This window comes from Symphodus melops, assembly GCF_947650265.1.
Source record: "Symphodus melops genome assembly, chromosome: 13".
Lineage (NCBI taxonomy): Eukaryota > Metazoa > Chordata > Actinopteri > Labriformes > Labridae > Symphodus > Symphodus melops.
This window is the reverse complement of record NC_136703.1, coordinates 17,030,910-17,053,801: the sequence shown is the minus strand read 5'-3', so window position 1 is coordinate 17,053,801 and position 22,892 is coordinate 17,030,910. Positions and strand designations below refer to the sequence as shown.

The window sequence follows — 22,892 nt, the reverse complement described above, 5'->3', positions numbered from 1 at the left end:
TTGCCCTCCCGTGTGAAACGCTCCTTCAAATTTAGTCAAATCAATGATTTGTTTTTAGACACTGTAAATGTATTCGATCAAGCACGTCTGATTGATAGAGAAACTGTTGCACGCTGACACACAGGCTGACTCAGGGAGACATTACTCTGGCTGAACCACTATCGATTTCTCTGGGCGAAACAGGTTACGACTGTTATTTTGTCGAAGCACATGGTTAAGTAACTTGGCACTTAGAGTGATCTTGTTTGTGTCGGTTGTCTGTTTAGCGTTGGCGCTGCAGCGGAGAACGAGAGGAGCCGGCTCTCACTGAATTCATTCATCCCTGTGTCCCACCGGGACCTCTCCTCATTCACCTTTCCCCCACTGCGCCATCCTCAGCTCAGTGCTGAAGCAAAGCAATCCATTTGTAATGACACTATAATGTGTCTGGGGATTTATTCTTCTGTCACCACAACGTGTCAATCATATCGTTATTTTTTATTTAATGTCTTTTGGGTCAAAAAAAACCCTGTATCACTGTGTTCAATCAGAGGTTGTACGAGGCTAATAGCTTTAAAATAATCATTCCCTGTCTTTGAATGCCGCAAATCAGAGGTTTTATCACTGACGTATGTTTTTTTCGCAGCTTCCAGGTATGTGAAAAAGGTGCACACTCTTCTCCCACACTGTATGAATTACTCACCCCATCCCCCTGCTGCTCTGAAACCTCTCATGTTTTTTTTATCTCCACACACATGCATAAGAGACGCTCCACATTCCATACATTTACAAGCCTCAAATTGAGGTGCACATTTATCTCGTTTGCACGCCACTATGTGTTGAGGATCTAAAGACAAGACAGACATGGATGGACCATGGGTGGTCTTGTACTTCACTTTCAGCTCAATCCGCCAAATGTCAAATTGTCGTTAATCCCACATCAGGCTGCAATTTCGACTTCAAATTATCGCAAGTCTTCATGCCATATCATTTCATGTAAATAAAGCCCATGTGTTGCAGGAGGTACCGAACAATTCAACAATTTGTTGGTCCTGTTTTTCTCCCTTTGCAGCAATATCCTCAGTGTTTGCAGAGGTTTCCTTCACGCAGATGTTGGATGTCTGAATCAGAAGCCCGCTGCGGTGTGGCGGCACTGATCCAGACTCTGTGAAATCCAGAAACACCTGCTTTTCTGTCACCTCTCTGTATGCTAATTTGTTCACACCTATCTAAACACACAGTTTGTCATGAGCATTAGTATTCTGAAGGTGAGAATACAGTATGTCCTTGATACATTAATAAGGCATCACTGATTTGAGCTGGCAGTTCTGCTTTGGATGTAGGACGTGGGGGAACCCCCCCCCCCCCCCCCCCCCCCCCCCTCCAGCTGTACTTGTAATATAGGCAGATCTCCGAGTGTGAGTCAGTGGTCTTCAGAATTATGGAATATTATAGATTTTTTCCAAACATTGTGAATAACCCATTATGCGTCTAACCCCGCAGAGTTACTGGAATATCCCGGTCATTGGGTGTAACTCATTACATTGCTTGGCCTTTGGCGTAACATAGTCAGATCGTGTCGAGGACTGAGGACTGTGTTGTTCAAGCAAGGTCAGGCAGTGTCGTAACTCAAAGCAGCCTCTCCCAGCTGCTGAACTGGGATTCAACCTCCCTCCTGCGTGGCCTTCCCACTGAGACCAGTGTGATTGTTGGACACGAGCCCAAGTATTACCATACACACTGAAAGCTCTCTCATGCTCCTTCTATCTCTCCATCTCTCTCTCTCTCTCTCTCTCTCTCTCTCTCTCTCTCTTTTTCTCTCTCTCTCTCTCTCACTTACTTCCACATAAACAAACATCAAAAACACAGGCCCTGCCCATCACTATTGGGGAGCAACAGAAAAGTGAATAATTGCAAAGGACAAATGAAGGGGGTGTCAGCGGAGAGGAGACAGAGCATTGTGGGTGGAGAGCTTTTGTTAAGAAGAGGGATGATTTTCTTCTGCTATATGTACGCAGCCTTTACCTTACTTGGTCATCAGGCAGACTGCAAGAGCAGCAACTCTGAGCCCAACATACACCAGGGCTGGGGAGAACTTCAGGAACAGGCACAGACGAAAAAAACTTTTTAGCAGCGAAAGAATGAACTTCTCTGCGGCTTTGCTCTGGAAAGTGAAGGATGTGGGGTGTAATTTGTGGTCAAGCAGGGAGTGAGCACAGACTGTACTTTTTGCAGCTCTTTTAAGGGGAGTTGCTGTTTTTTTATTTTGCTTTTTTTTTTTTTCTTGCTCTATTGAAACTTCCTCTACGTGCCATGTGCATTTATTTCTGGCATGTCCGAAGCCTCCGGTGATGTCACTGCTGTATGGAATGCGATGTGGAAGTACTGCATTTCCAGCCGAACTATAAGGTAGGAAAGCGTCTGGTGGAACCCAGACTGGCCTGCAGTGTAAGTGGTGGTTGTCTTTTAGACTGACCACAGCAGATATTTCTGATCAAATAACATTCCTGTCTATATGCCCCAGCCTGGTGGTTTCCTTCGCAGAACCACGGAAATATATGATCACAGCTGAAAAAAAGGGCAGAAAGTGAATAGCAAAGACATTTTCAAGGTCTTTCAGAGCAGCCCACTTATCAAGGACATGATTATGAAGACTTAAGAATAATCTGGCAATTCTTTTCTTCTCTTAAGCTGTATTATCACATAACTTTGTTCTACCACAGAAGTGAACAGCACAAATGTCCTCTGACATATAAGATACACATGTCTCTCTGTAAAAGCACAGGAACATGAAGATGAGCTTAAAAAAAAGGATTGGTTACATGCACATCACGTATGTAGGTGAAAGGCAATTCAGAAACAGCAGTATGAAAAAGAAGATCGCATGCACATTAATTCATTAATTCATTAATTATTTAATCATAGTTCCGGCCTTATGGTCTTTTTTAGGTGATTTATTTTATTTATTATTATTTGTATTATTTGCACACCAATAAGTTTATGTGTTTTGATGGTAGGTTCAAAAGTGTCTCAAGGTTAAACACATCTTTCGCATAATCTTTCTAATACAATATGCAAATTAAGAATACACACGTTGGCATGCAGAATTAAACATCAAGTGCTGAAACATTAAACGTCACATATTATGCAAAATACACTTCACCATGTTTTTCTAACCCTGATATGTGTCCTTACTCTCAAATTATGAGAAAGGCCCTTCCTCTCTTTTGCCTACTTTTTTAGAAAATGTGTGCTCAAACATGCCGATGTTCCTGTTATGACATCACAAAGGGAAGTTACTCCTTGGTGGTGGGTGACACTCCTTGGTTCATTTTTACCCTTCCTTAAATGTTAAGTATGTGAACTGAGTGGTTTAAAGCTTTTAGGCAGGTTTGCTGTTATTTTGGCCTTTGAGAAAATGTTGGGCTGTATTCCAAAGATGGCCCCCTCCTCTCTCACAATCCCAATTTTGTGATTGGTACCAGATAAGCTTGAGTCTGCAGGGCACTGAGATCATTAGACCCAACTCCACTCACCCAATGACTGACAATTAATGAGGCTTAATATAAGTTCACAACCACCACCTTTTTTTCTGTCATAACTTTGTGATAAGTGACAAAAAGTCTTCTGACCAAAGGGAGGACAAATTTTACTTTAAAAGCAGCTTCTTGCAAGAAATTTTATTTTTGCAAATCTGTGCTCAATGCAGTTTCAATGCTGTTATTTCTCCTTTATGTCAAAAGTCACGTTTGTTCTCCTGTCAGTGTACTCACTCATCCCATGTTACTATACAACAACAGGAGTTCAGAGCACAGAGTAAACAGTCAAGAAGCCATCAAACGAGTTCCAAGTTAGTTCTATGTGAACGAGTTGTTTGATACAGTATTACGTGATCTAGAACTTTATTCTCCTTCTTGTTTTCTACATGTTCAGTGCTTCCTTGATTGGAACCATGGATTTGATTTGAGTTTCCTTGTTATGGGAAAAAAGAACTCCTGCAGGCAATAAAATCCAAAAATATCTTTCGTCAATGGGATTTCAATATTGGGCTTAGTCACATGTGTGCCAGAACATTAGACCTCAATTGGGTGACTTACAAAAAAAAAAAAAAGGCTTCATCAAGTAACACTCCTCTCCTCCATGTTTGCCCCTACTACCCTCTCTCTTTACACTTACCTGAAGAGCGCATATGTAATGGGAAAAAGCTAATTTGGGTGAATGCAAATAATTGGTCACTGTTAAGCTTAGCTGTTGAATGTGTGAGCCTATCCTTGTTACCTTAGGTGATTCCTGGCTGAGACATGAATCCTGCAGCAGGGACACCGTAGACACCAATGTAAATTTGACTCCTGTTCTTTGTAAGAGAGTAGGCAGAGGGCATTACTTATTTAATGTGTGTCGTTGTGGAGATAGTGCCTCTTCATCCATAGTGGATATAGATAGAGTAGCGGAGGAAGCTCAAGTCTCATTTGGATGACCGGGGATGTTAAACAGCCAGGACCGCACTGCTTCATAAGAGGTAAACAGTTCCAACAGAACTTTACGAAAAGCAATGTTGTAGCCTACCTATTTACACTGAAACTTTTTTTTTTTAACTTTTGGTGGAGGGGGGTTAAGGGAACTTTAATGTAATGGAAAAGAAGCAACTTGCCAAAGCAAACTTGCAGTTCCACTGTGGTGAGAGAAAAAAATACTCTCCGGGGTGGAAAAGCTTAGACGTGTCTCGGATGGAAGCCGTTTTCTGGTTAGAAAATGTCAGCATGAAGGAAACATGTAGAGGTTGTTACAGTTCATTTTAATAATGCAGCTATAGCTAGAACAGAAAAGTCGAGGGCTTTTCTTGCCTTGCAGATTTGGTTCTGAGCAGTTGATAATTCATTAAAAAAAAAAGTTCAAATCATGGTATTCGAGGACAACCAGATCCATGCAACGCCATATTCATCGCTGATTTCACAATATTTCTGCTCACCTGTTTGAAATAGTATTTGTGTACTATTCAGTGGAAAATAGGTTTACAGTGCAACAACCTGTATCCTTAGGCTGCTGCCATGCAGCCACAGTGGGGTGCATCATTATGAATTTTTTTTTTTTTTTCAGTGCCTATAACCAGAAAACAAGCGTGATAAGCATTTGTGCTGAGGTTGATTTGGATTCAAAATCTCCCTATATGCAAAGGTTTTTTCTAATCCATGCTTAAGTTTCAGTCAGTGTCCATGCCGCTGAATAATTTACTTCTGTGTCTCTCCCAGAGGGATATGAGCACCGTGTGGGAGGATTGTCTTTTTTAACCTCTTTACATTATCTTTGATATAATAGTTTTCTATATTATCTTTGTTTGATTGCAACAGAAATAAATGGGTGATTTGTTCATAAGAGAAAAGCCTGAGAACACCGTCAGTGTGTCTTTATGTCTTATCGCTGCAAGGTTGCAACAGTATGAAGAATTATATATATAGAAGAGAACATTGTAGAGAACATCTAAACTGCTCCTGTTCAGCTGTGCAACTTTTTAAATGATAATCATCAGAGGATGCCAGTTTGTTTACTGTAATGCAGAAGAATGCCATCCTCTAGAGAGAGTGCTTTTCATGTTCAGACTGTTTACAGAGTTGTCTGATGAAGACTGCATGCAAACAGTACAAATAAAGATGTGTACAGTTCGAAAGATTTTCATGTTTCTGTAATGTTTGACATCGCGCACCAGTTATCTGTAAGATTAAAGCAGCCAGGGTCAAATGATGTGCTGGACTTCTTAAGCTCAGAGGAGAACACTGCCGGTGTCTCTTTCTGTCCTTTTTTCACTGTTGTTCTACTTTTGATGACATATCCCTTTGCATCGCTTCACAGTGCCTGCCTGGAGAATAATGAGTGTGTGTGTGCTGAATTAACTTATGTAATGGCGAGCTGGAGGAGAGGAGGGGATGGGGGGGGGGGGCAGTGAAGGAGGAGGGGGAGAAGAGGAAAGAGTGATGAGCTCATGCTGCTGCACTGCAGCTCTGCTCTGCACCTTGTGGACTTTATGCCATGTGCACACTCTTTCACATGTTCAGATGCATGCATGTGATCTAGTTTGTGCAGTGATTGATAGACACAAGTATTTAAGCATGTGCAGACTGAATAGCTAATGATGTCCAAAAATAGAACAAAGTTCTGCTGCAGAATCAGAAAGCTTGCATGCACGGTCTTCATATCGTTATCATTCACACCCCCCCTGGTTAAGAATGTGTGCAGTGTGTGCACTCTGTCCTTTACCTGCACAATGAACTAAGCTGAAAGAGTGAATAAACTGAGCCTGCACAGCATGTTGGCGTTGTTGCTGCTTATCCACCATCTTCTTTCTGTGACAAAGCAGAGCCTCGTTATCCACTGTGTGTTTTGATTTCTGTCACAAATAAGCGTCAGGAGGGAGGGAGAGAGAGAGAGAGAGAGAGAGAACATTTACTGTATGAAACAGTGTGGTACCTGAGAATAAAAGGATAAACACAGCTCTGGGCAGATGACTGAATATTAGAACATTACTGTCCAAAACTCTCAACGGTAGTATCATAAGCACATGAATCAGTTGTAGCACAGCTGGGAAAGGGGATACGCATCCTCTGAATCCTCTGCAGTTCTATAAATTAAGCTGGATTAAAAGCCCCACAAAGTGATATTAGATCATGATCAGAGATTGTTTCGCATGCATTGTGTGGGACTAAGATTTGATGAATTAGCGCATGTTCTGTGTGAAATAAGCATGCTGGCAGAGAGGCTCGAAATGCAAACAATCATTAAAGGTTTATACTGATTAGACTAATTGCTTTGAGCTGTGTGTGTGTCTCTGCATGCCTCACCACACACACACAAACAAATAAACACAGACATCTATGTCTTTTTAGACTATTCATCAGACGCAAATTGTGTCGCCCTTAGCTGTTGCCTTGACAACCGGCCTCAGATCTGTGCACGTGCATGCAATTGTGATAAATCCTGTTTTCAATCTATGAGGCAGTGTCCGCAGAGACGCAGTGTGTGTATGTGTGTACCACTCAGGATTCCCTCAGAGTTCATTCATTCCACACAGATGTATCTGCTTGTATTTATTTTGTAATGTTGCATTAACATGTCCAAATAAATCAGCAGTACACAGCAGATGAATTACTGATATAAATCAGTATCGTCCTTATTAATAAAATTATAGTGGGAACGTGTGTAGGTGTCAGAGTTTGTAACACAGACTGCTAGTTCCTTTTACAATAAGGACCACTCAAGCCTGGAATTGAGGAGTCATGAGACAAATAGATGAAATGTGTCTCCTCACACAGACTATAGATGTCCCCCGGCAGCTAAAAGGAGCTCCAACGGGGACCACAGAACTCCATCTATCCATCCATAGTTCTTCTCTACCTCCTTTTCCCTGCTAGCTTTCACCCTTTTAAAGTCACCCTCCCACTGCTGCTCCACTTTATATCAGCTTGCTTCTGCCCTCTTGATAAAGAAGGGTGGGAGTCTTTTGATCATTCATATATCTCTAAACCCTTCATAAGCCTCCGTGGTTCACTGTACACTAGCTCCATCTGTTGGTGGAGACACGTCAGGACGCAGAACAGCCTCAAGGTCTGAGAAAATCTCCTGTGACTACTTGATATTGGTCTTATGTTAATCTCCCTCCCACTGTGTGGATAGTCTCTGCCTCTGACTGCTTTTATCAGAGAGAAACAGACAAAGTTACCCGGCAAAGTTGTGTCTACGCATAAGAGTGATTCAGGATTTCTGCTGAGAAGAAGAAGTCAAGGGAGAAAGCTAAGTAATTAAACAATAGGAGACGTTTTTTTTAGTCGGATAAATGAGCGGCCCTTAAGTTGAGCGGTGAGCCCTCAGTGAGTGGAGAGAAGACAAATGGAGGCAGATGGGGGCTCTCACCGTGTCTGGAGTCCCACAGAGGCTGCTGCAGCCTCGTAGTCTGCTTCTCTGGCTGCTCTCCCAGATAGATGCCACTGATATTGCCAAGTTTGACTTAACATTCCTGATTATGATAATGATGATACAGAGAAGGAAAGGTCCGTTAATAGAATGACTTGCATATCTGCAATAACTGTCCTGAATAATTCGCCTCAAACAGCAATGGCCATAAAGACTAAAAGCGTCTTACTTATAGTCGTCTTTTTATTTATAAAAACTGAAGTGCACGCTACAAAATTGTTGTTTGTGAATTTCTAGTAGGTAATTCCTCTATATCTGAATCAAACTTTCTAAAAGTATCTCTCTTTAGTATCATAGAGATTGTTTGATGAATAGTTATCTAACAACCTTTTTTTGGATATTTGCTCTGCCTGTCTGAGGAGGTAACATGGTAGAGAGCTCAGATTTCCCCTCTGGCACCACCATGTGTCCTGAGAGAGAGAGAGAGAGAGAAAAGGGGGGGGGAGACATAAATCTGTGACCTTGCAGAGCTGTAACATGCAGAATCCAAACGTGTCCCCACTGAACCCTAGACATCAGCACAGCAGCTGAATAAATGAACACAGACTGGAGTGGGAGCATGTTTGAGGGGGTGTGAGAGGACAGCTGATGGTGGAGAAGGAGAGACTCGGACAGACGGGAGAAAAGGGAGAGATTCAAAGAAAGAGCGCGGCTGTTAAGCGCACAGCTGAGGGAGGCAAGGGGGGGGGGGAGCGCTGTGTGACAAGATCCTCCTCTTTTCATTGACGTTTAGGAGAATGTGCTGATTAGAGGAGAGTAAATCAGTCAGATGGAATTGTTCCCGGTTTGAGCTGCCTGCCAGAGTTTGCGTAGATTTCCGCTAAGCTTGGTCACCTTACCACTGAGTGAGGAGAAGCAGCATTTCGTCATCACAGCCTCAGTTCTTGTTTCATACTGTAAGAACAACGAGGAGACAGATGTGTGGAGGTAGGTGGGCTCGACTCTCTAGGTGTGTGTGTGTGTGTGTGTGTGTGTGTGTGTGTGTGTGTGAGATCTCTCCGGCTGTGAGGTGCAGGTGTGTATAGATTTTGATGCAGAGAAAGCAGCTGTATGCGTTGTCAGACACTGTAGGGGATTATCTTTGATACTATATGTAATTTATAAAGGTTACATTTAGAACAGTTTTGTTTTCAGCTCAATAAATGTGTTTATTGTCATTATTCTCATTTTATATCACTGTTAAATGAATATCTTTTTGACTTTAGACAGTTGGTTTGATATAACAAACCCTTTAAGATGTCGTCTTGGGCTCTTGGGAATAGTAATTGGCAACTTTTTTTTTTTGCCGTTCCAACTAAATTGATCTTGTAAATAAATAACTGATTAGCCAACGATGACAGAAACAGTCAGTTGCAGCTCTATGCAAGAGATGTATAGATTAAAAGATCAGCAATGTGTGTGCCATCGAGCAGTTGATGCTCGTACTCAGGGGTGCCAATGCCTGATGTCACACTCACACTGCTCCACAGTGCAGGAGGGAGGGAGAGTTGCTTGTGTTTTTGTGTCAAAACATCGTCTTCATCTGAAAGTGCAAACCACAGAAATCCAACAGGTGGTTTCTTTGGTCCTGAAGCCGCCAGCTTCTCTCTTATTCTGTGCCTCTTATGTGGCCAAGGACCCCACCCCCATTTCCATCCAATCATCTTTCCGACTCGCATTCCTGCTGATTGTCCTGCTCACGTCAACCATCCTGTTGACATCTTCTCAATAAAACCTACAGTATAGCAGGACCTCTGCTGGTCTGTTTTTCTCCAATTGTTCTCTAAGGGAGCTCTCCATCCGGACCTGCTCTCATTAGACCTGTTAACAGAAGATATGGCTTAGCGAGGACATCATTAAAGCCTATTAGATGCAAAGAGCGTGAGGCCGTTTCTCCCTCATCAGTCATGCAACACATGAGAAAACAGAGCTGCACTGTACTCCACGCATGCATGCTGCGTTTTCTTCACCTCCCCTCCTCTTTGTCTTCATCACGTGCATTTCGACCCCTTTCTCTTGGTACATTTCTATCACCACCAGCCCATCTCCCCTTCCCCTCTGCTGTGTTTACTTCCCACCCAGTCACTTGTGTTGTTAGCTTGTTGTAGTGGAGCAGAAAGTTGCTCAGATACATTTTGCCTTTCAGCATATAAAAGGCAGAATTCCCCTTAGGGGTAGTTAGGACCATTGCTAGCAGCTTCCAATCTCAGTAGGTTTTTTATTACACAAAAATCCTTGAAGTTTCATCATTAGATGCTAAGTGATCATAAAAAGCGGTGAACCAGCTTATTTTGGTGTGCTCATTATTCTGTGGAAAAAGTGAAAAAGACATGGAAGGGATTATGAAAGGACACAGATCTCATCCTGTTATCAGGGTTTGGTTTGAGGATGTCGCCGTGTTGCTGACTCAACATGTTCCTTTCACTTAAACTGCTCCTCCCAGCTGTCACTCCAAATACTTTAAAGTACGCTGCACAATTAAGTTGTTAAAGGTTTAAGCTTAATTTACCTTGCTGACAGAGGAGACAAAAGGGATTGGACTTTATCTAAATGGTTGACAAAGCCCAACTGGTTTTTGTCATTGAATGTATATTTACATATATATATATACAGATTCCAGGTATGCTTTTATAGGCAGGTTTCAGCTGCAGATGGGTAAGAGGACCAAAATGTTTCAGTACATCTGGATCTAATATGATCTGTAGAACACGCTTTCCAAAACTTTAAGGTTTCAAATCTATGAAAGTGAATTATTAGTTTTTCCGTTTTGTAAGCCACAAAACTGAATAACTGGGTCCATTTCATGTTGACAACAGATGCCTACACTACTTCAGTGTGAGAGGGTTTGCCTGAAGTGATGAACCCACAGGTCACCTGAGTAGAGCTCTATAGATGTTTATTATAGCCTGAAAATGTATTTACTTCCATTGTTCTTGTCAACGTTGTTTTCGTTATAAAACCCCAGTAACCATCAGCCGAGGGTTAACCTCCAGACAGGTAAAGTGGTGAGTAGTTGATGAACACTGATGAGCATTTAGCAGCTTAAGACAATCCAGTTAGTTACAGTTTGTTTTAAAACTTCCGGTCAAAGATTGTGTTTAAATCCTCGATGCAGAGATATGTAACATTCGGTCAGTCCTGCATGCTGATTGGCTCGGAGGTCCTCTGAGTGTTTGAAGTTTTAAGAAATGATTTGATATCTGAGTTTAACAAATCTGGTTTATTTTACCATTTCAACAGCATTGACAATGTAACCAGTTACTGGATTTCAATCATGGTTAGCTATTAGCTGCAGTCAGAAATAGTGTGTGAAATTGTTCCATCAAACCGAAATTTAAATAATACTCGCTACTTTCTGCTGATGTTTCTTATTACTCTAACCCTTTCCTACACTCTCTTCAAGTTTGGGGATAAAAACTGCTGATGCGGGAAAAAAGGGAACAATCTGAAAAGGGACAGATCAACAGCAGTATTTACTATATACAAAAGATTCACAGAACTTTCCAGAATTCAAACTGCAACTTTTCTGTCGAGACACCTTCAGGAAATAGACTCCGCCAAAAGAGGCAACATTCTCATATGGCCAAGTTGGTTTTAATGTCAGTCATAGATTACCATGAGGATGTAAGAATTGTTCACCTCTAATGCAGCCCACTGTGTTTGATTGACACCCGAGGTTGATTAATGTGAATTAGGACCGTCCATATTCAATCAAGAAGTAAAAACACATCAGTCTCCTGCCTGCAGCACAAGGAGGCAGAAAAACATCCTGTGTCTTCCATTTCCATGAATAAGTCCAAAGCGGTTTATTCAGGCGAGTGAATCGTGGAAAACAAAGAATAAGTGAGGCTTGTAAAAGAAAAGCCAGAAGTATGAATGTGCAGTGCTTTTGGTATCTTGAGAGTGAAATCTTTTCAAAAGAACAGACATTTTCATACACTTATTTTAAAACAAATAATTCGCATCAAAGACCAGTTTGTTAACCACATTCTTCAGGCAGAGACGAGGGCCTCATATAAGTAATTGAGGGTCTGCAGATCAATTTTACCCTGCAGCCTGCAGAGACCTGGTCCTCTCCTTCAGTCAATAAAACTGTAAGCTTTATGGGGCGTACATCAAACCTCCAAGGATACAGCCAAGGTAGCAGATAGATTTACTCCACATTTGAAATCCATTCTTCTGTAATGACAGGAATGTGTCTTTGTTTATTTTTTTGGTGCAGGCTGGGATTGCTACAGGCTTTGTTTTAATGTTGATGTATGAAATGTGCTCGTCTCTGAAGATATTGTGTCGTTACTGGGATCCCATGCATGCTCGAAAGCGTCCAATGAGCTGTGGTTGTGTGTGAATAAACAACATTAGCCACTGTCAGGTAGTTTGTCATGGAGATGGAGAATTAATCTACATGGCCCTCGCTGTTCCAAGTAGAGGTCACAGAGGTATTGAGAGAAATGAAACAATAAACGTGCTTCTGTGCAACCGTCCTCCAGGGGTTTTTTTTTTTATCATGAATTTGAGTCTGCTTGTTATTCTCAGAACATCTCTGTCGCTGTGTAGAGCCATGTTTCATTTCATATCCCGGCCTGCATGACTGTTGAAATGAAAGACTTGCTGACTTGCAGCCACCAGGTCTTGTGGAAACGTGGTATGAATGGAACTTGCACACTCAGGATATCTTGTTCCACTGGAATATGTCAACATGAATCCACTTCTCAGCACAAAAGGTTTCCTCTGCTTCCTTTTTTTTTTTTTTACATTTCTGAACAAAAAGGAACACAGATCTAGGATGGCTGCTTTATCTCAGAGCATTTGTTCTGTGATTGATTGCTTCCTGGTTGTAGAAAAAAGAATAACCAATAGCTAATCTTTTTTTCCTACATCATTTTCTTCTTTCTTTAAGCTGCATTTGGCTCCTTTTCATCCCTGCCAACACCCTGACACGCATGTCAAGTGTAGACATAATCAAGAGCGATAGATTCATTAATTATTTCTTTTTTTAATTCCACTTGCATTGTTGATGTGCTTTCAGTTCTGGCAGCCAATGAATATTTCAATATGTCTGATCAGGTTGTTTTTTTGTTTTTTGTTTTTTTGGCCGCTGGCTCTCATTACATGTAAACTGATCATCTGAGTTTTCTACCCTTTATTTTAAAGGCCTGCTCTGGAGTGGAGTTTTTTTTCTGCTTGGATGTGCAGAGTTTTTTTGTTTTTTTTTGACAAAGATAAGAGAAAAACTTTCAGGATTTCCTTTGACAAATGGGATCCTGACGCAGCAGTTTCACTAAGTTACTGACTTTAGTCATTTACAAACCCTTTTGTCTTTTGGATACTTACAGTAAAAGTTGTCATACTTCATGCTGTTAGCATTTGTAGTATAATCTATAGCCTGCATGGTTTACATGGCTCTAAATGGATTTTATCATTACAGGGAGGGCTCTAATGTGGCTTATACTTCTGTGTCCTACCTTAAGGTGAATAAAGAATAAGAATAATAGTGGAACAACATACTGTATATTTATAGCAGCTTTTGCCCCATCTCCATCTGTATTCACTCCTCCATTTTCAGGCACTTTCTCCTAAAATAACATTATGTTTCCTGAATGTATAAATCCTTGTCAGCCTAATGAGGGCCATTAAAAATAAATTATGTTTTATTCTTTCAGGTTCAAGCGGAGGAATCTAAATGAAAACATTTTATGAGCGTTTAGGTTATGACTTTGGTTTGCGGTTGCCAACAAGAAAACAACAAATATCTTTTGGCAGAATGTGACATACTGACAGACACACCATCGGTCACAGGCTCAACCCCGTGTTGTTCGGTTGCTGTGTTTTCCCCCTAATCAAAGGCTGGAAAAGCGTGGTGGAACAGAAATGAGAAAGGCTGTCTTTATAAGAATCGCCAACACAAACAATAGGCTGTGCCAGCGTAGATGGAGGAGCTGCTCAGGGCTCAATAGCTGCAGTGTTTGAGCCGTGGGCCTCGGACGCCACAGTGGCAGATTGGACTTTGCCAGGGATGGGTAACGAAGTGAGACAGCAGGCCTGTGAAGTCCTGGCTGTGGAGCTAAGAGCTGAACATAAGACACGCATAAGACACTCTCTGATCAGACAGCTGAGAGAGGTAGATAGTGGTGGGATATAAACCTTTGCAGTCTGAGTATTACATTAATGTAGACTTTTTCATCTGTATTTCCTCTCCTTATCTGTTTTCTTTTTAACGTTGTTCCTTTATCTGTGTCAGCATCAATGTAGCAGGATGCGCGGCTATTGTACTGAAAAGTATGCATCAGTATGTAATTCAGAATCACAACTTCAAATGAGCAAACATCCGTTCAAAACCCTGTGTGTGTCAGCTAAGGTACTACCATACACTCATTCATACCGCAATCAGCCCTCTAAAGCATACAATTATTTCATGCTTGACTGCTAATGAAATCTTGTGAGTGATTTAAATGATGGAGCAACACAACATGAGCATCAGCTGTTTATCTGAGCACTGATGCAGGCGCCAATGAATGAGATCTGATTGAAACAGCAATTATCATGTAAACCCTGCAGTCAATTTACACAGTTCAGTCACGTCATTAAGCCCACGGCTCCAAATTGATAGCTTTGCCAGATTCACACGCACACACATGTTCACACATGTTCACACACACAAACACACAAGCACAGGTATTATTTTCAGAAATGTCTGGTTTGCGTCAAGGGAAAATACATTTTCTCTGAGATTAAACTGATGCATGGCTCCTTGAAACCAGCTTTGGAAACAGGACAGCAGAGAGACCGTGATCTTAAATGGTTTTGGCTGATGTGACACAGCTCAGAGTCTCTCTGATGAATGATTGCTAAAAAAGGGCTGTTAGACAGGGAAAAAACTCTACAGTGAAGGTCATGGGGCTTTAAAAACAGAGGAACTATTTTGGAGTAATGTGTATTTCGTTGCATTTTATTGTTTTTGAATTAGCATGCTTATTATATTTGTTCAGTGATTGGAAAAATTGTAAGAGTAAAGGTACGTTTGCTTGCGATGCAGACTGAACTTGCATTCTTACAATGTTTTGTGTTGAGAATTGCCTGATAGTTAATATCCAGATAAAATTGACAAATATGCCAGTGCAAAGAGTCTTTTTGCTAAATACATCCAGCATCATGAAACAGTTGGGAGTACAGGATGATCATCTATCTTTTCTGTGCCATAGCCTACACACTTACGTACAATATATGCAGTGTATCACCATGTGTGGCTTGACAGGTGTGAGTCTGCTTCTGCCTTAAATAGATTATTGCACCGCTAACCTCAAACATCCCCGCCATGTGAACAAGAAAAGGCTGGTCTTTTTTTAACCTTCGTGCCTCAGCCACCCTTCTGAGTGGCAACTGTGACAAACACATCTTACTTCAACCGTTCTAATGACATCACGGCCATGTCTTCCCCAGGGCATACTTATTTAAGTGAGTGTGTAGTTCCATTTGTAACCAGCAGGTGGCACTGTCACTCTGACAGCGCACTGGAATTGGTCTCAGGCCTGTTTTGTTAGTTTCTGTCAATCATGCCAAGCCAACCATGGGTATTTATACTCACAGTGGCCTTTATCACATTTACAATCATGGCTGGTTTTAACACTTCTGCAGACACCAGTCTTACACTGTCTTTCAACTGACCTCAGAATGTCACCGTGTCATTGAAAAGCGCTGCACATGCATCGATCTGCCACAATGGAGCAGATAATGAAAAGAAATCAGCAGTGCATTCAGTGGCAGTTGTTGTATTCATGTGCATTCTTCCTCTTTGTTTCTCAGAGCATTGTTCGTCTGCCTCGCAGCAGTGTTTACCAGAGTGTGTCACCTCACATGGGTTTATTTATAGCAAGGAAGAACAGTGCCGTACAGCGTTTCTGTGCTGGGGTAGGGCGATCAAGAAGAGCTAGGTTTTCAACTACTGGAAAGTGAAAGGAATTTTTTATATATGGACTAATATAGCAGTCTACTAACAACACATAAAAGGTGGCCTCTATCCAACTTCTTATAAGGAGAGAGAGAGAGAGAGAGAGAGAGAGAGAGAGAGAGAGAAAGAGAGAGAGAGAGCATATGCTTGCAATCAAAGAAAGTACAGCTTGAAAAGCCTGTATTTGCCATCATTGACTTGCATCAAATGTATATGTTTTGCCAAACTGCCTAGACAGAAACAAGTGCATAAACATGTGTTTGGCTTCTAAAGGGAAGGTTAACTTGATAACCAGTTTAATGCATTTATTCTGCCCACTCAGTCATTGCCCAGTCACCTGAAGCCCACATTCGCATCTTTTGGGCAAAATTAGGGCTGCACCAAACCTGACTTGTTTGTCTGTGTTATATGAGTGGAAACCAAAGTAAACCCACACAAACATTTAAAATTGATGATAAAACTCCTCCTTGAAAAGACAGAAAATTGTATGTTCTAGCTACAGCCAAGTTGCTTAAACAATTAATGTTTAAAACTATAGAATTATAAAGCCTATACCTTTCTAAATGGTTGATTTTCTTTCAACAAAAGCTGTCTTAGGCATATTTACTAAATAAAATCAGTCTTAAACTACAGAAATGAGACATAGATCTCTAATTATCCATTGCCTCAACTTATATCATGTCTCTACTTTTCATGTGAGGCTATAGCCAACAGATGGTTAGCTTAAAGAAGCTAAAGACTGGAAACAGAGGAGAATAGTTAGCTTTGCTCAAAGCAACTCAAGTTTTTCAAACTACAATTTACAATCAAGTGCTTAGGTTTTTGATTTGGATTTTTGTGCTTGACCACCTCTTGTCTGACTGTTTTTAATGGGAAGCTGTCAATCCTTTTTGCTAACATTAGCTATTAAACCTTTCTTCAAGACAGTGGACATTAGAAAGGTAACAATCTTTTCATCTAAGTCTCCACCACAAGATAAAAAAATATATATATATTTGCCGAAATAACGGCCTTCAGTCCTGACCAAGAATTAAATATTTTAAGCAGGTTTCTCAAACTTAATACTTTAAAGTCAGTCATATAAAAAAGCTATAAAAAAATGTATGGACACACTTAACTGTAGGGACAGAATATTTCATGGATCCTTCACTTGTACAAAAAAATGTAGATGCTGTAAAAGAAAGTAGTCTGTCGTTAGTTACTCCTCCAGTTTGTGTTCTGACTACAGATAGTTTCTATTAAGATTACTCAATGATGTTTGACTGATGTCATGTAGTACAAAAAAGAAAAGCCTCGCAGGAATCACTTTTCACTGATTAACTTTGATCACTGCCATTGGATCCCACAGGCAACACATCTGCTTGCAGCTTTGCTGCCAAGATGTGATGAGCAAAGGGAGCATATCCTTTAATTACTCTTTTTTCAGGTCTATTTATATTTTTGCTGCCAGATCCTTCTTATGTGCAAAATATCTTTGTTCCCAAGAAATGTGTTTCTTTTTCCCTCCAATACAAAGCCCCTTGTGTTCACAAAGCTACATCTCATTTAGTATGCTGTTGTATCAACCTATGACATCAGCCCATTCTAATTGTTTCCAGACCAGGCAGGGGCTGAGTTTTATTTTTTATTTTTCCATTTCTTAGCGCGAGACTCAGGCGCCCAGCATCTAGCAATATGCAGATAATGAAAAACGGTGCATGATGTCATGTAGACTGAGCGTGGAGCGCCAAAATCTTGTGACCAAGTTTCCAGGATGCAATCACTTTCCCCCGCCGTTTCCTTTGATGTCTCTATCTCTGCTCTGTCTTTTTTCATTCTCTATTTTTGTTTTTGTGATAGTATTCAGGTACTACATCTGTGGGAATCCATCTGATAAAGTAGTTTGTTTATCTGACCTCCGGATGCCTCTTTGGCCTTGTCCCATACTGTGTGCAATGTATATTTCCTTATATTAAAAAAAAAAAAAAAAGAAGGAAGAGGGAAAATAAGGGAGAGCAGAGAAACTAAAGGGGGGGAGGTAGATTGAGTAGGAGCTAAAATGCAGAGAGACCATATGTATTGACTTGAAGAAATGGTGTTTTATGAGCGGAGAGTGGGCCTCTTGCTTGGAATTCTCAATGACATCATTCTTGAGCAGAGCAGTGTGCAGCCAGGACTCAAGAGGTTGAGTGGGCCTTCCCTAGACAGAACGACTAGACTGGATCATAACAGTTGAAGAGAAGAGAGAGACAAAAAGGCAGACGGAGAGAATTACACAGATTTAAGTTTCCTGAAGTTTGTGAAAACTTTTTTTTTTTTTTTTACTGTTGTCATTTCAACATACAAGAATATACTATGCATTTAAACTTCTGAATGCTGAAAGATTGGTAAAGAAAAACAAAAAGCAGATCAAATAAAACAGAATAACCAGAATAAAGCAACAATGATTTTAGAAGTCCATTTACTTTTAAAAACATTATCTCTCAGTCTTTGATTTGTGCAAACTTTTACTGCGCAGTTTGTAAGGAATTTATATATTTTAATATAATTTCAACACTAACTGACGATATCCTTGAGCCTGATTTTAAACAACCATATTAGGCTTCAGGCATGCAACCATCACATGCCTGCCTTCAAAATGAGTCTATAATATTGCTTCATATAATATCCCAAACAAATAAATTCTAGTTTAGCCACTCCCTGTGGTTGGCCAGCAAAACAAAGCCTGCAGTTTAGGCTAAAGTCAAATATATCATGCACCCCCCCCCCCCCCCCCCCCAAGTCTGGGATAGCATGATTGGTCAGATCGGTAAGTTGAGTTCAGTATCTGTGGCTCCAAAAGGCAGCTGTAGTCCTCAGACTGCAAGGCCAAGGTCTCACACCGAAATAGATCAGTCAACCGGTTAGTCTGTTCACTGTCTGCACATAATCCTTCTGCCTGAGTCAGACACTGCAAGTGAATCAGTGCTATGATCCAGAACACGTGTTACGATAGTCAACGTTTTTCCTCTCAGGTTTGTTTTACCTCTCTCCTTTTGTTTTTTTTGTTATTTTTTAACTTTCAGATGAAAACAGTGGAGAGAAGGTGATCATTTCAGGGGTTCAAGTCTGTAATTAGAGGACATCAACATCTCCCTCAAGAGACTGCTGTGTGTGCATGTAGATGATTGGTGTCCCTGTAAACCGGCTCCATGTGGGAGCCATTCTCCGTTGTTTCCTGTGCCTGTTGTCATTAGATAGAAAATACCTTTGACTTGGGGGTAGTTTACCCCCACCCTCCTCTCTCAGAGGGGTGATTAGTCTCTGGCTTGTCTTAACAACAGAGTGGAGTCAAGAGATGAGGAACAGCCAGTTTGGGGTCGAGGAATGGAAACCTAGATGGAAATTATTGTGAGCTTTGTGATGAAGGTGGCTGCCTACTCTTTTTTTTTTTTTTTAGAATTTTGTCATTATATCTGGAAAAAAAACGAATTTTTGATTAAGTTGGATTACAGGGACTTTAGTTGGAAAGCTTCTTCTTGACTGTGATTTTTTTGGCAGCAGAAAGACACTGAATCCTCTCTGTTTCTTTGCTGAGTGCACTCTTAGCAGTCACTTCTCAACCCTGAAAGGCTCTATTAATAGTGATGTCTTATTTTTCCATCTCTTCCCACTAAGTCACTTTTCCTTTGTGCAGCAAAAAAAAAAAACCCTCCAAGAAAAGGTACAGCTGACGGTTTAAACACTACCCAACCTGTTTTCCTCCCAGCCTATTATTTTCTTGCTTTAAGTCTACTTATTTATTGGCTTTTCACCTGTTTCATCCCAAATTCTTCCATTCGTATCATCCAATTGCTACTGCACTTGAATGCACCTCACTGGATCAAGTTGTCACCCCCCTCTCCTCTTCCTGTGCTTATAGCCTCGTACTAAATCCTTTGCTCTCATTCCAAACACTGCATTTATGCATTCTCTGACATTGTGGCGAAAACATTTTGAGTTCCTTTTCTATGTCCACTACTCCCCGGGCATTTGCATGTCTCTTCCAGGCAAAATGAACCCAGTGCAGGAAATATTTCATCCCCTTCTCTGTCTGTTTCTACCCAGCTACAGAGCCACACACCCCCTTCCCTGCACCCCGCCCCCTTCCATACGGCTCAGGCCCTGGCAGAAACCAACACTCGCCTGTCTCCCAGCCTCCGCCCCCCTCATACTCATACCAGCACAGCGCACGGAGGACAGAGAGGAAGAAAGAGAAAAAGAGAGAGTCTGTCACAGATTACAGACTGCCACTTAGCACTGACCATGCACGCCTACCACACATAGGAAGCTGCTTTTTCCCAGACATGGGAACGTCTGGAAGAAGAGATATAGACACTGAAGCTAAAGGAAGTTTTGAAAAGCGATTTTCTGTTAGAGAAACCTTTTAGGTGGTAATGGGGACCTGTGAGGGGGACTACTAATGTTTGGAGTCCATCATACAGCATGTGGTGTTTGCAGTGTAATTCAGAGAAGAACCAGTCACTGCTGGAGCTGGAGCTGAATGGCTGGTAAGAGTAATAGGAGAGTGTGAAATGTTGTGTTTGTTTTTAGTGAGTGTGTGCGATGCATGTGAGGGTGTGCTTTGTCATTGAATGAGGTTACACCAGGCTGCGAAAGCTCATGATGCTTTGTTCATAATAAATAGTAGAGAAGCTTGGGTCCCATGCCATATTTAACTGAGCCTTTTGTTGTTGTTGTTTTCTCCCATAAATGACACCAGAAAATGACAGCACCGGTGTGATGCTAAATCATGAAGATCATGAATTTCAAAGAAGGGGTCTGCCATTTCAATTTTTGACTCCCGCACAGTGGAAAACAGATCATGTCCCCCCTGTGAGTCACCATGTGAGACGTGTGATATCTTTGCGTGTGTAGTCTTACTATACAGAATCCATCTGTGAGTTGGATTGTCCCCCCCCCCCCCCCCACCTTCCCTTCTCCTGCTGGGCTGAAGGGCATTCCTGTGGTGAGTCTTGGCCCTCCCGCTTACTGGCCGTGACTCGTGCTTTTTCATAGCTGGATCTTCAAGGGCAGGTGCTAAGTGTGGTGAGGAAGACAGCTTAATTATTCATTACTGAAAGATAATGACAGCGCTTCGCTGCTGCGGATGCTTATGTTGTTGTTGTGATTGAAGAAGAAGCGACGCCTCGGTTGTGACATAACAAGACCCGGCATTAAACCAGGGGACATATTGATTTGTGATTACTCCAAGTACAGTAACAGGCATGGGGATGGTATCAACAAATCACTAAGCCACTCAGTGCACTTGCAGTGGAGTGTGTTTTCATTTGCGGAGCCCTTGCTTTGCTGTGCTTGTAAAGAATTTATATAGAGTTGTGTTGAGAAATGTGAGGTCTGTGCATCTTGATGAAAACTCTTGACTTAGCAATATATAATCAGCAGACTTTATGAAGTGAAAATCTGGTATCTGAACAAATTGTTAATATGTTTTTACCATTATCCTTAATAAGTTGTGAATGGAGCTATGCAGGCAAATTACAACATTTTACACAAAACTTTGCTGTTGAAAATGTTGTAAAATAGGCAAGTGTTAGGCACTGGTAAGCCAGTTAGCGGCCAGTAGGTGGACATGTTTAAGTTCACTTAAGACAGCTGCTGTCTATTTGGATTTAACAGCGCATCTCAGTTTCTGATTTGTGGAGAAACCAGAGCCCTAAAGCTGTAAAACTGGAGTATACAACTTACAGTAGTTATCAACCACGCGTCTTATCAGGCTCCAGTCGATAATATACTATCTGCTGCAAACTCTCAAGAGTGATGCTGTCAGTCTGCTGGCCCTTCCAGCTCTCCAGCTGTTTCAGACTGTAAATCCCCAAACTGCTTTCTTTTAGTCTTTTTATAGCTATCACAAAATCATCCATTAGTATTGTTGTCTGTGCTGAAATGACTGATGTATTGTCTAAGTGTTTACTGTACGGTTCACCGTCAAATGCTGGACTTCATTATCATGTTACTGTGTGGTCTACCTGAAAACATCTATTTCCTCACATCTGTGTTTGGAAGGCTGTTAGATGCATTTGTATTTATGAGCTCTGTGAGTTACTATGAAGGGAGGATAAACATCTGCTTTTGTTGTGGCTGGACCACATGTTGAATAAGAAGTGAGATACAAGAAGGCAATTGTATTATCATTAGAAAGGTTTTCACAGATACTAGTCAAAATAAAGTTTTCATTTTAAGTCAGAATCAGATTATTCATTTACTTGTGTTGCATCATTGTCAGTACTGTTTTGAAAAAAAAATTATGAAGTTTGGAAAGTAATCATATCTCCATCTGTCTTTAGTTTTTTTAATGTACCATTGTGAGGAAGAATACACCAACGTGTGATCAGACTTCTTTGGCAACCATGTTGGTGTTGTAATGGAATATTGCCAATGCAAGATGGTATAATGTTTTTATCCAGCAACACTTTGTAACATACACAAGGATACTTAACATGAGCGGGGTCTGTTTACACAAGTTTATACTTTAAAAAAAACATGTTCTGTACATGTTCTACCACACATGTTGCTGAATGGACTGAGGCAAACCTGAGATTAAATGACTGCCAAAAATGAGGAGAACATTTATTTACAGTATATGGCACATTTGAAGAGCATACATTTGGTTTCTACATGGTAAAAAAAAAAAAAAAAAAGGAACAGGCTTAAACTGGAAGAGAAATAAAAAAACATAAATAGAAATTGAAAAAAAAAATACAAAAAGACTTGTCTAAACAGGGGAAATCAAATGAATGTTTGCCTGTGGATGCATTTAGTCTGAAATGTGAACTGCTAAATATTTATAGAACCCGTTTTCAATCACTTTTACTTTCATAATTGAGTTTGGAATGTAATTGTACTTTCTCATACAAAGAACAGAATGCAAACATATCTTAAAACACTAATTGGCAGACTAAATCTCAGAGACAATTGAGCAGTCAACAAACTGCTTCAGTTTGTTAGTTCCACACTGTGGCTCGCTCTTCCTCCGTAGCTTCAGTCTGCACTTCATTAGCCCTCT

At 40.9% G+C, this 22,892-nt stretch overlaps 1 protein-coding gene across 7 annotated transcripts in view; it reads left to right on the top strand.

Annotated features, from left to right (window-relative positions):
- Positions 1-22,892, top strand: part of iqsec1a (IQ motif and Sec7 domain ArfGEF 1a) — an 81,086-nt gene that overhangs the window by 40,480 nt on the left and 17,714 nt on the right. Inside the window, exon 1 of one of the 7 annotated variants that reach the window (XM_079359198.1) lies at positions 1,424-2,388. The exons of 4 other annotated variants lie outside the window; for them this stretch is intronic. In XM_079359198.1, coding sequence (XP_079215324.1) covers positions 2,312-2,388 — 77 coding nt within the window. In that variant the 5' untranslated portion in view covers positions 1,424-2,311. Of the gene's footprint in view, positions 1-1,423; positions 2,389-8,744; positions 8,869-19,909; positions 20,377-22,892 lie in introns of those variants that run through there. 2 more of the 7 variants (XM_079359201.1, XM_079359199.1) reach the window with 2 other exon arrangements.